This window comes from Centroberyx gerrardi, chromosome 12 (assembly GCF_048128805.1).
Source record: "Centroberyx gerrardi isolate f3 chromosome 12, fCenGer3.hap1.cur.20231027, whole genome shotgun sequence".
Taxonomy (NCBI): domain Eukaryota; kingdom Metazoa; phylum Chordata; class Actinopteri; order Beryciformes; family Berycidae; genus Centroberyx; species Centroberyx gerrardi.
This window is the reverse complement of record NC_136008.1, coordinates 28,141,990-28,157,272: the sequence shown is the minus strand read 5'-3', so window position 1 is coordinate 28,157,272 and position 15,283 is coordinate 28,141,990. Positions and strand designations below refer to the sequence as shown.

Below are 15,283 nucleotides of genomic sequence, written 5' to 3'. Positions count from 1 at the left end.
TAGCATATTGACTGTAGATATGGGTGTGAGTTACTCCAAAATCAGCGCTCAGGTTATTATTTTTTACCTTTGTCGACAAATAAAGATGATTTTGGTGTCAAGATCCTTTTGAGAAACTGGCTGCAGGTCTGTATCACAGTGTGAAAAGGGCATTTATTGGCCTTAAAGAGGAATAGAAGAGGAATCAGAGAGCTGCGTTGAATGAAGCATTCAGGTCCTGAAAGTAGTATTTACAGTACAACCCAGAGGACATGGCTGGCCTCAATTCACTTTCAGCTCAGTCAATGCATTCTCAATGACTTCTTTATGGATGCAATATGATTATGATCTCATGCCGAAAGTTTTCTACTAGGGATGGGACGATCTGTTTATCTCACGATATGATACGATTCATTTTCTGGCCCGCGATACGTATCGTCGCTTTTTTGTATCGTGATACATTGAATTTCGATATATCGTCCCATCCCTATTTTGCCGTTTGAATTTTTGAAGAAAACTCTCTTCCTGAATCGAGCAAAGTGAATTGAACTGTAGAGCCCTGATTGACAGTCTCTATCACCTTTGTTATACAGTAGATTAAGGAATGCAGAGGAAGAAGAGTATTCGGGCTGGAGTTCCCTCAGTGTCCTGCTTTCACACAAGGAACATACTGAAGAGGCTGCTGTCAAAAGGTTCCTTGCTTTCATTGGACCATCAGTACATTAGGGGTATATTCGTACATGTGTGATGTCATCAGAGAAGTCACCTGTCTTTAAGAGCAATTCAGAGTCTGTGTGCCTACATGACAAGCAGTGGCATGCTAGAACAACTTTGAACGCTGCAGCAAATACGGAAGATACCAACAGGTGTCATGCATAGTTTAGCCAATTAAACTGTTATGCAAATTATGGCAAAACCGATTTAGTACGCTACAGTGAAATGCCACATATACAGGCAGACATCATGGCCACTGACCCAATGACATCAGAGAAATACTGAGTGCTGGCACTCTGTATTGCACTTTAACGACAGACATATATTCCTTGACCCTATTTTAATATGTTAATGTTTCTCTGTTAGACGGACCCCAGCAGTTAAAGGTTAACACAACACACAGGTTAAAGGTTGTTTCTTCCACAGTGTCTGAACACAGAGAAGAGTGCGAGTTAACAGTACTGAAGCCTTATTGATTGGTTCTATAAAGTCAGTTCAGGTGTACCACAGTCCTCTCAAAGCAACACTTCATATGGTCACTCCAACTCCCTCACACGTAGAAAGACAGACAAACTTGAGTCCAATAGGGGTGTTTGATTTAGTTTGCCTGGAGAGCCAAAGGGTGGGGTTTGCACTGTTTTCATTACTCCATTCAAAAGGTCATGAATGGGGAACATACCTGTTTGAAATAACGCAGAAGCTCAGAAAAGTTGCCAACAGTGTCCATGAGGACATTATTGCTGGTCTGGCAACAAAAAGTCCTGGAGTGAATAGTCCAATCAACCCCCCAAATGACTCCGATTCAGGCAAGCTATATCAAACGGATTTCATCTGTGTGTTTGATTTCTGCGAGCACTGAGATTCTCAGCTGAACCTGTATTTTCCTGTAAAAAAGATGAATTGCATAATGGCTTCAGAAACCCCCGAAGACAGAAGAAAAAGAGTATACAAAGCAAAAAGGAACTGACGCTTCTATAGCAATAGAAAACTTCTATACAAATATATAGAAGGAAGGAAAATCCTATTGGGCCCAGGTCTGGTTGTATATTAGAGTTCAAGTACAGTACAGTGATAGTGGTGTTGTTATTATGTGTTTGGCCCCTGGGAGACAAGCTACTGCAGGCTGTAGGTGACGAAAAGTTAGTTTCTTTAGGTTAGAGAAAGTGACTTTAGAGTTTCACACAGTCTTTTAGGTTTGATACCATGGACATTTTATGGGTTTTTTATGGGTTTTATGGGTATTGCAAAAATATATGCCCAATCTGAACTTTCTGTTTTCTTAAATCCTGAAAAGATGATTCATTTGGAGATATGAGGTTTTCACCTGACAGCAGAGAGAAGGAACAGGGTGGATACTAGACGAAGAGAAAAAGGCTCTTTGTGAGAAGGAAGCTCTAGCTCAGTTAGTGTTTACAGGGGAATTGAATGAGGGTATACCATACTGTATATAATCAAATTGAATTTAATTAGGATCCGTATGATATTACCTGATACCACAGCTGGTCTCGCTGTGACCCAAACATGAGGTCTACCTTGAGGTTTGTGGGTCATACCAGACCTACGTAAAGACCTCAAGATGTAATACCTCAACATAAAGAGAGAAAACAATTCTATTTCCCAGGAAAACACATGAGGCCTGTCCACAGGCCTTTTTTGCTGTAAATTCATTTTACTCATATTAAAATGAAGTCTTTGTCCACCTCTTCCCCAGAGTCCGACGATTTAGTGCCCGCTCCCTTGTCCTTGTCTGGGTTGGGCGATTGATCCTTGGTCCTGAAGGGGCCGTGATCCTCGGAGTTGGTACGGAGGGGGCCGGGCCGCTGGGCCGGTTCCGACACAGACGCCGTCCTCACTGAGAGAGAGAGAGACACAGAGAGAGAGAGAGAGAGAGAGAGAGAGAGAGAGAGAGAGAGAGAGAGGATGAGTGTAATTCTGGGTATTCTGGGCATTGTCACTATTGGGGATCCAAACAGCAGCCCTTGACTACTAGACAGGCTTCCTACCCAATCAGCCAACCTACCAGCTAGATAACACACACATGAGTCATCCTGATACTTGTGGATGCAGCAAACTCATTAGTGATGCTATTTGTCTCTATTATGTCTGTTCAAAGTCTCTTGACAGAAGAACCAAATGTGCAAAGGTCAACATGGTTAGCATTGTGAAAGAAGGAAAGAAGAACAAAAATACAAAATTCAGGAGGTGTTTAGACTTACCTGCCATCTAAAAATATGGGGTTGGATGGAAAACTAAGGGTTCCAGTGTGTACCCTGCTAGTGTATTTTATGCTGCTTTTTGCATTTATACAGATAAGGGGTGATTTCCCTAGATCGATTGGTCACTTGTTTGGTCAACATCCTGTCTGTGGTGTTTGTCCTGACATTTATTAAAATATATTGACTTTAACTGGAAAAGTCAACATTGTAAAAGTCAATTGGTCAGTGAAAATAATAAGCACATAAAAAAAACACACTCGTGATAAGCTTGGCTCTATGAAGTGCAAAAGTCTAATACGGCTTATTGGTTACTTAACAATGCATCCCACTCCCATCGTATAACTGTTAGCTCTTCAACTTTTTGATACAGCATGAAGATACAGTGATCAGTGAAGTCCTGCATACTGGGTTCATCAGAGTTATCATGAACAACTTTGGGATCAATGGATATAGACAATGAAAAACAGCCAATCAGAGAGGGACGGTCATTAATGACATACCAATCAATAGGAACCTCTCTCCTGAGTCTCAATGTGACTTTGGGATCAATAGATATAGATGATCAAGAAAGATGATCATGAAAGGGGGAGGGGCTTCCATGACATCACCAGTCGACAGGAAACTCTTGAGTCCAATGAGCCGTCACACATCTCAATATAGTTTCACAATCAATAGATATAGATTAAAAAAACAGCCAATCAAGAAAGGGGGAGGGGCTTAAATGACATCACCAATCAATAGGACTCTCTGTCCTGAGTCCAACCATCACGACTGGGCAGGGAATTCTCTCCTGAGTTCAATGAGCCATCGCACATCTTAATGTGAATTTGAGATTAATAAAAACAAAGAAAGGAAAAACAGCCAATCAGGAGAGGGAGAGAGGCTTAAATGACATCACCAATCAAAACGACTCCCTGTCCAATCAAAACGAATCCCTGTCCCGAGTCATGCCATCATTCATGTCAATGCCACTTTGGGATGAACAGAAATAGAAAATCAATAGGAAACTCTCTCTTGAGTCTGACCAGCCATCAGCCATATAACATCAACAATTAATAGGAAACTCTCTCCTGAGTCTGAGGAACCATCACTCATGTCAGTATGACTTTGGGATCAATAGATATAGATGATGAAAAGCAGCACAAATTTTGGGGATGGACCGACGGATGATGAAAAAACAGCCAACTGGGAAAGAGGGAGGGCAGGGAGCCGGCTAGTCACAAGGTAATCCCGACGTCATCGAGGCTCCAGGACTGTTTTGACCGTCCATTTGTAGCACTCGGATTTCAAAAGAGCTGGATCCATATAAACAAATAAATAAATCACTGAGCTGCCAGTCTGCCTGTTACATAATAGATGACAGACTGTGGAGCTCAGAGAGAGAGCTGTGACCCCAATCTGTCAGTATGAGCTCTGTCATACTACACACCTAGACAGACAACAGTCAGCTTCTATGGGAATAATGCAAAACCATCGAACCACGGGGGAATCCAAGTTTGCCAAAGCATCACTGCAATAGTGGACTCACTTAGGAAGGACTGGGAAAGTAATTCTGATTTAAATTCAAAGTAAAAATCTCACCAGGGAAAGGAGATACAGCTTATACAGTGGATGTCAATGAAATGGGTTGGTTCATTTAGTCACTATCCAATGTATTTATTTACACCATGGCATGAGTAGGCTTACAAGGTCTCAGCAGAGACACACACGGGTGAAACCATTCACTTCAAATATTATAGAGCTAGTAACCCACCTTCCTGAGCAGCTGAAGTGTTCTTGGTGGCAGAGCCCTCCTTGTCTTTCTCTGACAGCGCCCTCTTCAGGGTGGGAGGGAGAACTGCCACCTTGGGAGACACCCCGCCACTGCTGGGGGAGTCGGAGCTCTCGTCTATCAGGGAGACGATCAGACAAACAACTCAGAACTATACTGTCTTATCTCTCATAATATCTAGGCCTAGGCATCCTACCAGAAACATCTAGCACCATACTCTAGAGATATTTGAGATCCAGCAGGTAAAAACTCAGTGTACCAACTGGTTTAGACCCAAGGCTTTGACAGTACCTATGCTCCTGCTACTGGCAGTCCTCGGCTTCTGTGGGATGGAGGGTCGGGCAGCCAGGGCGGGCTTCGCTCCCTGGGGCACCGGGGGTTTGGGGCCGACCGGTCCCCCGGGGGAAGTCGAGGAGGAGGTGGCCCGGAGACGAGGTGCCGTGTCAGGCTTGGCCTCGCCGCGGGGCGGGGTCTTCTCCGGAGAACCGCAGGTCGGAGGGTCGGGTTTATTAGTGGAGCCGCTGGGAGACCTGCTTTCTGCAGGGCCGGGCTGGGGCTTGGCTGCTCACACACAGAGTGAGGAAGACACAGGCAGAGATGCACCCGTCCAAGGGACACACACACACACACACAGGCATGAGCCCAGACAACATGCACAGTCACAGTAGCTATAGCATTACTAAACTTGTCTCTGTGCATACATAGGCTGCAGAACATTATGTTCCAATGCACTGCTGCCTGAGGAAGAGTGTATCTAAAGTGTGCATGTATTGCACAGCCATATTTATTATTTCATGGCCTACATATGCATTGTCATCTTTGTGACAATTATGTTGAAAAAAATATAGTGCTCCTTTTGCATTAGAAGTAGTTTCCCTCTCTGTATTTTTCTAGTATATTTTATCCTAAGAGACTAACCTGGGTAAATAAAAATGATTAAAAAAAATTCAAAAAATCCTATCAGCTCACCTGTTGCATTGCTGTCAGGTCGGTCAGGGCTGGAAGACTGGAGGATACAAGAAAATGTTGGGTTATTATATGCATCAGTGCAGATGGGTGAAGAGTGAAACAATAGTCAGTCAACACCTTTTAGCATGTCATATCATGGCCAAACAAATTGTCTTACTGACTTTGAACATTGCAAAGATTTTTGTATCCATTAAAGGTTTTAGGTAATCTGGGCCAGAGTGTACAAAGTGTTGGGACCACTTTCCTAATATTATTCTAATATTATATACAGTATGTCTCAATTGTCTAACCCATCTCCTCCCCTTCACAATTAAAAATTTAACAGGAAAAATTCATGATTTCACCTAGATACTCAGTTTGCTCTTTGTTTCTGAAAAAATAATTTTCGTTTGAGATTGAAGCAGCAACAATGAGAGCAGAGGTGCAGTTGTGATACTGAGTGTAAACTGCAAGACAACATTTTAACAGAAGGGGGCACTTTTGTGTTAGAAATTCCTTAGGCGCAGCTTGCGCACTCAAGCCTTGTATTCATAGCCTGCCTCCTGCGTAGCTCTCTCTATCGATCTATTTACACACACACACACACACACACACACGCCTGGCAGCTAGCCAGAACAAGCAGATGGCAGTAGAAGCTTTAGGGCCACTGATACAAGGTCAGAAAAAGCCCAATGCTGCAAAAACCATAAACCTCTTACCACATTCTCACCCTCACACACACACACACACACACACACACACGCACACACAGTAAACAGGGTGGTGACCAGTTACATAGAATAGTCAGTCCTACTGAACAGCTACTAATGTAGTGAACACACACTCATGCAAATGCAGACACTAACTCACATTTCACAGACAAACACGCACACACACACACACACACACACACACACACACACACACACACAAATTGCGCTTATTAAACCCTGGGGATAAGTGTTCACTTCCCCTAGAATCACACTAACACTGGGTGGTGCTGGGTGGATTTATGGGATATAAAACCTGTTGTTTGAAAGAAAAAAACATGACAATCTTCCTATTCTCTCTCAAAACAGCTTTGACAAGTGGAGATTAAACACCTGCAGCGCTTTTATTCATTCATATCATCTCATGCATTCTTGTCCCAATCAAAAAACTCTTTGTCGTCTGCAACTAGTCCAAAATGCAGCAGCCAGGCTTTTACCTAGAACTAAAAGGAGAGATGATACAACTCCCATTCTAGCCAACTTACATCATCTTCCAGTTGATTTTAGAATCGATTTTAAGATTTTATTGATTGCTTTTAAAGCAATAAATGGCTTGGCCCCAGCTCACAGTATGGAGCTTTTATCTCCTGATGTACAAAAGTGCAGTCTCAGATCTAGAGATGAGGCTCTTTTGACTGTTCCCATATCTAGACTACAGTCAAAATGTGATGAGCATTTGCAATCCCTAAACTTTGGAACAACTCTGAGGAAATCTGAAAAGGGAAGGAACTCTCTATGACGCACAACTAAAAAATCATTTTTAGAAACTTGAGTCTAACTGCAAATATTATGATGTTGCTATATAAATTGAGTGGCCGGTAGTCCCAATAGGGTCAATTGTTTGTTGCACTTTGGAACCTAGTTTTGAAAAGTGCTATACGAATAAAGTTTAGTATTCTAATTCTTATGATGATTCTTCTTCTCATAAATATAATGAATTTGCCTCAAATTCCCTGAAGGTTGTTGAAGATTATGGTGTAAAACCTATTTGCAAAACAAACTTGCATTTAGATTAAAAGCAAATAAACAACCAAAATCAGTGTGCACATACAAACATATACACTGTGGGTTCAAATTTTGCACATGACCTATGTTGAATGTCACGCTTTCCCATCTCTCCCTCTCTCCCACGATTCCTGTGACTCCAGGGTTTCACCTTGTATGCTCTCCTCTCCTGCTTGGCCTTCATCTCAGCCAGGAGGCCGCTGCCCATCACCTGGACCCCCGGGTAGCGCCTGCCCCCCTGGGGGCTGCCCCTGCCGTCCGAACCCTCCCAGGGCTCGTCCATGGAGTCCGGCGTCCTCAGCTCCTCCGACCGGTCCGAACTGCTGCTGTAATCCGCAGGCTGCGACCGACTGGAGGCGTCTTTGGACTCTCTGGAGTGGAGACAGGACATACTAGTGAACTAAACTACAATGCAATAAAGAGTTGTGTGTCGTCAGCATAACTGCGGTAACAGATCTTGTGTTTACTGATAACATAACCAAGGGGAAGCATGTAAAGATTAAACAGAAGAGGCCCAAGAATTGACCCACTCCACACAATATATCACCAAGGGAGACAATTAAATTCTGGTCTTGCAAATAGGATTCAAAGTAAGAACTGAGCCACATGACCAACCCAGGTCTTATGCCTGTCTATTAAAGTGTTATGATCCAGTGTGACTGGAACTTATCATATATATTATTAGTTATTAAGTAATAATCCAATTGCTTATATACAACCTTCTCAAGAATTTTACTAAGAAAAGTGAGGTGTGTCCCACTGTGTGTCTAGATATTATAGGGAGGCTTGGATCTTTCCCAAATCTAAGCTGGTGCATGTTTCTCTGGACTATCTCTTGGATTTGGAGTAAGAGCACTTTCAATTTGATTGGTGGAAAATGTATTGTTCTCAAACAGACAAATGTCTTCTGCGGGGCAGCAGAACGGCGCCAAACCCTGCTCAGCTATACCTGGACTTTGGCTCGGGCGCTGGGCTCTTCACTGCCACCTTGGGTGAGGAGGGCTCCTCTGGGATGGTGGAGGCCGGGGCCGAGGCTGAGGACGGGCCTGAGGACGGAGGACCACCCTGGCTTTTCTCTGACTTATCCGATTTGTCCGATTTGTCCGATTTATCCGATTTGTCAGATTTGGAGGAGCGTGATTTGATGAGGTTGAGGAATCCTCCTTTACTCTTCTTCTTCTCTCCGTCCTGAGAGTCCGAGCTCCTCATGAAAGAACGTCTGAGAAGAGAGACGAGAGACAGACAGAGAGAGACAGACAGAGGGACAGAAGGGAGAAAGAGAGTCAGATTTAACAAGTGAGTGGATTATGGAGCATAGAGTATACTGGAATATGCCTGTACTGGAACAAAAATTAAAATACTTACTTGGACTCCATCTTGGTGACTTTCTTGGAGAAAAACTCGTCCACACCCTCATCCACTCTTCCCATGAGGCCGTTCTGCTCCCCATCTTGAGATGGGGCATTGCTAATTTGCTAAGAAAGATCAAGAAATATCCAGTATAACTTGGAGAATCTGAAGCTGTGCGTAGACCAGCCGGAATCTTTCTATTCCATTACTTTTTCTAGTATCTGACATAGATCTGCTGTTTTTTATGCAAGTGTGAACCTTTGGTATGTGGTCATGTCAGGTTTCAGACCTTGATTCTATGTGTAGAAAAAATCTCATATGAATTTGAAATCTGCCAATCCAATAAGTACCAATCTTTGAAAAAAAACAAAAAACGGAATATATTATTTTGAGGAAAAAAGACATCCTTTTTTATTTTATCTTATCTTTTGTGGCTGTTCATTTGTTTGTCAAATTACATTTATTCCTCAAGTAGATCAAATATTTGAGTCCATTTTAAAATCCATTTTCACTCAGGTAGGCCAAGGACAAATAAATAAACCAGGGGCATCTTGGGATATCATCTAGGTAAGGGGAGGATTAACTGACATCCATTCATCCAGGAAGCCACCATCTTTAAGCACATGATCATTGCCCAAAACCACTCTGGTCTACGCATACTCAAGAGTTACTCCCCCTGTTAACCTTATTGTATTCACGGAAACTGCTTTGCCACCTTATTTGCCTCCCAGCATTACTCACAGGTATTTTGCTGGACTGTGTTTTCTTGTTCCGGCGGGGTCGCAGTTTGGTGAAGTGCTGCAGCTTCTTTCCCTCCTCAGACGGCAGCTCTCCCATCGCTCCTGACGGACGCTTCTCCAGCTTGGGCGGGGCCTGAGACGGGGTGGGCGGGGTTTGAGATGAAGTGGGTGTGTCGTCTATATGGACCGGGATGTCCTCCAGGGCCTTGTCCAGGTCAAACTCCATCTCTGTTGGTTGGAGGGTCATTAGGAGGGTTGCAATTGTTTAAAGCAATATCACACGAGAGGGAGTGCTGATCACTCATCACTGTTTTTGTTTGGTGGAGACGAATAAAAGACAAAAATCCTAATCTGTTGTCACAAATTACCATTACTTGATAAATAGCTTTGTTTATAGAACGGTTATACTGCTGTTATACTGATATACAGTATAACAACACTCCTTCTTGTGTAGTATCACCCTTGATCAGGTCTACGTTGCATCAAAACTAAAGAATTATTACTATTATTACTGACAAAATGCAGGATATCTAAAACATGCAACAAGATCATCAAGCAAGGTTCTTACAGTATGAAGCAGAAAGACAGCATACGACAATGTCATACAAAGAGTGAAGTGAAAAAAACATCTAAATCGCTCACCAAAGGCACGAGACACTGGCCTCAGCATTCTGCTGTGGATGCTTTTCCTCTTGGATTTAGGAGTCATCTGAAGAGAGGAGCAGAGACATTCAAATCAAATTTTAATTCAAATGAAATTGTTAACATAATCCTGAGACTGCCATTCCATCACCGCTCAATTAACTGGAGAGGACTGGATGAATTTTGAGGTTTTCATGAACTGTATAGGCATGAATGCACTTCTTTTATGCGCACGCACACGCACACACACACACACACACACGGATTCTGTCTACTTGTACCTGCATAGGAGTGAATATTAAAGCCTACCAGTTTGTGCGAAGACAAAAAAAATCAATCTTTCTCACATGCTGTCAAAGTGAATTCTTAGCACACTGAAGAGGTTATGATCTCTATTTATTTCCACAATCACATACACTATTTCTTGCAGTACTTTCTCCTCTGGTCATTAAAAACGATATGCTGGTAAATAAATAAGATAATGTCAGTAAATTCTCCCAGGATTCTGCAGGGACAGTAATGAGGTAATATCTGGGATGTCAGGTTTTAAATTGCTTCCTGGTGAAGCTGTGTGAGCAGGCATGGCAGCAACACTTAATTAGACCCATAAGCTAGAGGGGTCAACCACTTCAGAATGACATAGACATTATATTTAAACAGTGCTTGATTTGTTCAAATTTAACAAGGCACATGGTGGAGTTACAGCTTCCTCATTTTCTCCTAAAATGTAAAGTGTTGGTAAACCTGTTGGGGTTATGAAGGCATACCACCTGATTCTAGTGTCCGCATGGTAGTAAACATAATATCATCCTAACACATTTCTTTTATATTACATGGGACTTTGGTCCATATTTACAAGGTGGTGATGACACACTGAGTAGGGGGAGGAGGAGTGCAGTGTGGCTGGATGCAATTGGAAAGATGTATTTTACTTACAACTTATACATTCAACAGTGTCAAATATTATTGAGTGAAATAAGGAGATGGAATGAGAGAGAGAGAGAGATAGAGAGAGAGAGAGAGAGAGAGAGATAAAGCACTACTATACTCTCATACTATAGTTTTGTCTAATAACTGAAACTCCTTTTGCTACATTTCCAAAGGGGTTTTCAGTGTCTTGTAGGGAATCAAGTATGTGAACACATGAGGCTCTTTATATAAAGCTACAGCACAGTGGACAGTACAGCAGGCAGGCACAGTGAGGAGAGAGAGAGAGAGAGAGCAGGAAAAGTACGGGAAGACAGAAGGAAAAGTGGACTGGAATGAGAGGATAGAGGGGCAGTCCAGAATTACTTACACTGGTGCAGCACAGAGTCTCCATGTCGAAAGAGAAGGAGGAACGGAGGAAAAGAAGACGGAAGAGAAAAGAAAGAGAACACACAGTGAGGCCTAACGAAGAGAGAAAAGAGGGGAAATGAAAGAGACAGCCACGTACTCTAAAAGCAGCCTATGCAAAACAGGAGAAAGGGAGGTATAGACATTAGAGGAGGGTAAAAGATGAAAAGAAAGGAGCAGCAGTTCCAATGGACAAAGAAGAGCAGAGAAACAAACAGCGACACAGACGAGAACATGCAGATTCCTGTTGACTGTGGCCTGCATTTACTGTACAACACCTATCCATCACACTGTGTCTCGCTGTGTCCCATCCCTATAAACAAGGCAACAGTAAACATGTCGTCCCCCAAACATGATGCAGTCATTGTTTGGGCTTATCATTGTAAATTATGATACCCATGCTTGTGTATTATAGAGTATAATCTTTGTGTGTTTGCATGTGTGCTGTCACGCCTGATATCTCAGACACCACTGATCAAATATTGACTAAACTTGAATGATGCATCTCACTGCTGCATTCATGCATTTTATTGGCCGATGTAAAAAAAAACAAAAAACCCAAAACATACAGACATCGTTTAACACTTTTGTGAAATATATTGAGCAAGTTTTGGGATTATTGTACAGACGGTCACTGATTAAGGCCCAATATGTACTAGAGTCTTTGTAACATTTGTGTCCTCCCTCTCAAAAAAAGCCTTAGGGAAAAAAAAAAAAGCGTGCCTAGAAAATATCTATGTAGGGGAGAGCAGGGTAAGATGAGCCAGTGGGTAAGTTGAGCCGCCCCCTGTATCCCAGCAATGGTAAGCACTATGTGTCATGTGACCAGGCATTTAGGAAGAGACTTTCATTTCAACATGGCTGTGATGGAACCAGCCACATAGGACAAGTAGTAAGTACATTTGCTAGGATCAACTTACCCCTACCCTGGGGCAAACTGAGCCAAGGGACCACTTTTTTTTTAAGTTGTATTTCTTCTGTTTAGCTGTATTCTTACCAGTTAATTTGAAAGTCAACATCCTGAAATATGGGTGGAAGCATTTGTTTTAGTTCTGTCTCATTTCTCCTTGCCAAGATAACATTTTGAGTAAAAACTGGCTCATCTTACCCCACTCTCCCCTATGTACTGTATAGCCAAATAGGAGTTGAGGAGCAAGATTTAGCTCATCTCAGCTCATAGTGATATCAGCACTTCCAAGGTTGTTTAAATGTTGTGGCAGGTTAAATTAAGCACCACTCAAGTTGGTGAAATATTACATAATGCTTAATTTGTTTATGTCCAGGTCTGGACAAGAGGTTAGTCAGATGTATTGGAACACACACACACACACACACACACACACACACACCCTTGCGTGCAGACACAGAGACCCTGATGTCTCCCATGTCTCGCCGGTTTAAAATTACATACCAGTCTAGCCTAATCACACCTGACAGGTAGTGTATGAGTTTGTGTTTGTGCAGATGCATGTGTGTGTGCCTGAGTGTATTTGTGCTATTATGTGAATGTGTGTGTATGCGTGTTGTGTGAACTTAACCACACCTGACAGGCAGCTGTGTTCTACTGTTCAATCTAATATTTCTATATTCCTGGTTATGCCTTTCTCTATAAAATACCATTCCGACCCAAGCTTTCTTTTGAACCATCTTGCTCTCTTTCCCCAAACGTTTCCAGTCTCCCCGCCCCAACATCTTCCCTCCAGTCTTCTTTCAATGATTTTGCACCATATTCCCCTCCAACCGTCTTAACAACCTCTCTTTACATCCTTTTCTCATTCCATTCCTTTCTTTATTTTGAACCATCTCACTCTCCGTCATCTTCCTAGTCCTGGAGGATAGAACTTACCCTACAGCTTACTAATATTGTTAATGGCACATGTTTTTCTTCTGATAATCTTCTATCACAGGATTCTATTCAATATGACACACTTATTTTGTAATATCCAACACAATCAAGCCTTGAAGCGTCTGTGGCATTTTCAGAATTGGCAATAACTGATTTGTCCAGCAGAGGGTAATATTAAGTCAGATGTAAACACATTTTTCGCTCAGTGATGGCCAGAGTGAATTGCTTGCCAGTATGTATAATGCAACTAAATATGACTGGGCTTTTCATTTACTTTTTCTTGTCAACAATCAAATGTCTTTAATGTCACTAATCTGATTGCCTGTTTACAAGTCACAAAACAGAATCACTCCAACACCCTGACTAGGTTACTACCTTTTCACACAACAGTTCTTCTTCTTCTTTCCAAATATAAATCATGGACAGTCAAATCCAGCTGTGAGTGCTAACTTTCCATAGAGCTCTATGGATAAATTTGGAAGAAAACAACTGCTGAAACAATCCTTGCTATCTTCAAGTTTGGTTGCAAGAGCACAATGACTCATGCCGGATGTGATTAACCAGGTTCTTGTTTACCTGTTGACATTTAACCCATTGCCCTCCATACTATACCAGAGCATTTTAGAGCTTAGTGTAGTCCACAGCTGAACACATTGAAAACCAAAAATCTGTCAAAAGGATGACTGCCTCATTTGATATAAGCTTGGGATCAGGAACAAAAGGTGCTGCACTTCTCAAACTGCTGGAATGGTTATAAATAACAGTTTAGACAGTCTGTAATTTAACTTCATATTCATTGTGTAATTTAACAGCGCCAAAACACCAAAAAGATGTGCAGAAACTTATGAAACCCAGTGAATATACTGGTAGATGTATCAGTTATGAGAAAATAAAGCTCCCAATTACCTGTATCAACGGAAAAATCCCACATAGGTTAGGCCCAACTCCAAGTGCGTGCACATACACATACACACACACACACACACACACACACACACTCCTGCCCCCAACTGTACCATGCATGACTCCAGATCCTCCAGCCTCTCGGCCTCCAGTATCTCGGTCGAGGCCCGTTTAGGAACCTTCTCCTCTGGGACGTCCAGATCCACAGACTCCTGCTGCACCAGGGGGCGACCTCGACGCACCAGGTGGTCTGCCTGGAGGGAGGAGAGAGGAGAGGAGACCAGGAGGAGAGGAAAGGAGAGGAGAAGGGGTGTTGTTGTTGTTTTTTTTTACCACTAATAGATTATAGGTTTATAAGTTTAAAAGTTTGTACAATTGTGATCTAAGCAACACATAGTGCAGCAGCCGGGCGCGGTGGGGGAAGGGGGGATATTCGATACTGCAGAAAATATCGTCATTCACCATATATCGCAATATTCTATATTATCGAACATCGGCCCAAGCCTAAAAGGAAAGCGGGTCTAGATCTAACCAAAACGCTAAAAAAACAACATGAAGTGACTGGCCAGCTGAGAGAATGAAGGAACAAATGTGCAAATATCAGTAAGCGAATGAGTGAAAACAAATGAGATCAATGAAAGAATGAATGATTGAGACACACACTGAACCAGTGGTGAAGGGCTGTAGTGATTCTAGTCTTACCAGAGTGTGTTGTGAACTGGAGAGAGCTTCCAAGATCTCATCGACGATCCGGTCGGACAGGAAGGACGCTAGACTCAGCTTCACCTCACTGAGAGAGAGAGAGAGAGAGGGAGAGAGAGAGAGAGAGAGAGAGAGAGGGGGAAGGAGAAAGGGAAGAAACATTATACAACAGTTGAAATCTAGAGGAAAGAGATGACCCACGGAGCGTGTGTTCAATTCAATCCAATGCACTGAAGCATCATGACACTGTTATTGGTTAAATAATTCCACGAACGTCATTTAAATACCACAGGTAATAACGTTACCTAACCATAAAGTTTATAGGGCCACAGAAGACGTCTATGTAAATTAACGGAAGAGAG

At 42.4% G+C, this 15,283-nt stretch overlaps 1 protein-coding gene across 1 annotated transcript in view; it reads right to left on the bottom strand.

Annotated features, from left to right (window-relative positions):
- Positions 1-2,366: 2,366 nt before the first annotated feature.
- LOC139922562 (F-actin-uncapping protein LRRC16A-like) overlaps positions 2,367-15,283 on the bottom strand; it is a 102,386-nt gene continuing 89,469 nt past the window's right edge. Inside the window, exons 29-40 of the mRNA XM_071913085.2 lie at positions 14,922-15,009; positions 14,333-14,473; positions 11,433-11,450; positions 10,136-10,202; positions 9,495-9,721; positions 8,769-8,878; positions 8,353-8,622; positions 7,555-7,774; positions 5,650-5,686; positions 4,972-5,241; positions 4,663-4,797; positions 2,367-2,545 (exon numbers count right to left, since the gene is read on the bottom strand). Of these exons, the coding sequence (XP_071769186.2) occupies positions 2,367-2,545; positions 4,663-4,797; positions 4,972-5,241; positions 5,650-5,686; positions 7,555-7,774; positions 8,353-8,622; positions 8,769-8,878; positions 9,495-9,721; positions 10,136-10,202; positions 11,433-11,450; positions 14,333-14,473; positions 14,922-15,009 (1,762 nt within the window). The remainder of the gene's footprint in view (positions 2,546-4,662; positions 4,798-4,971; positions 5,242-5,649; positions 5,687-7,554; positions 7,775-8,352; positions 8,623-8,768; positions 8,879-9,494; positions 9,722-10,135; positions 10,203-11,432; positions 11,451-14,332; positions 14,474-14,921; positions 15,010-15,283) is intronic.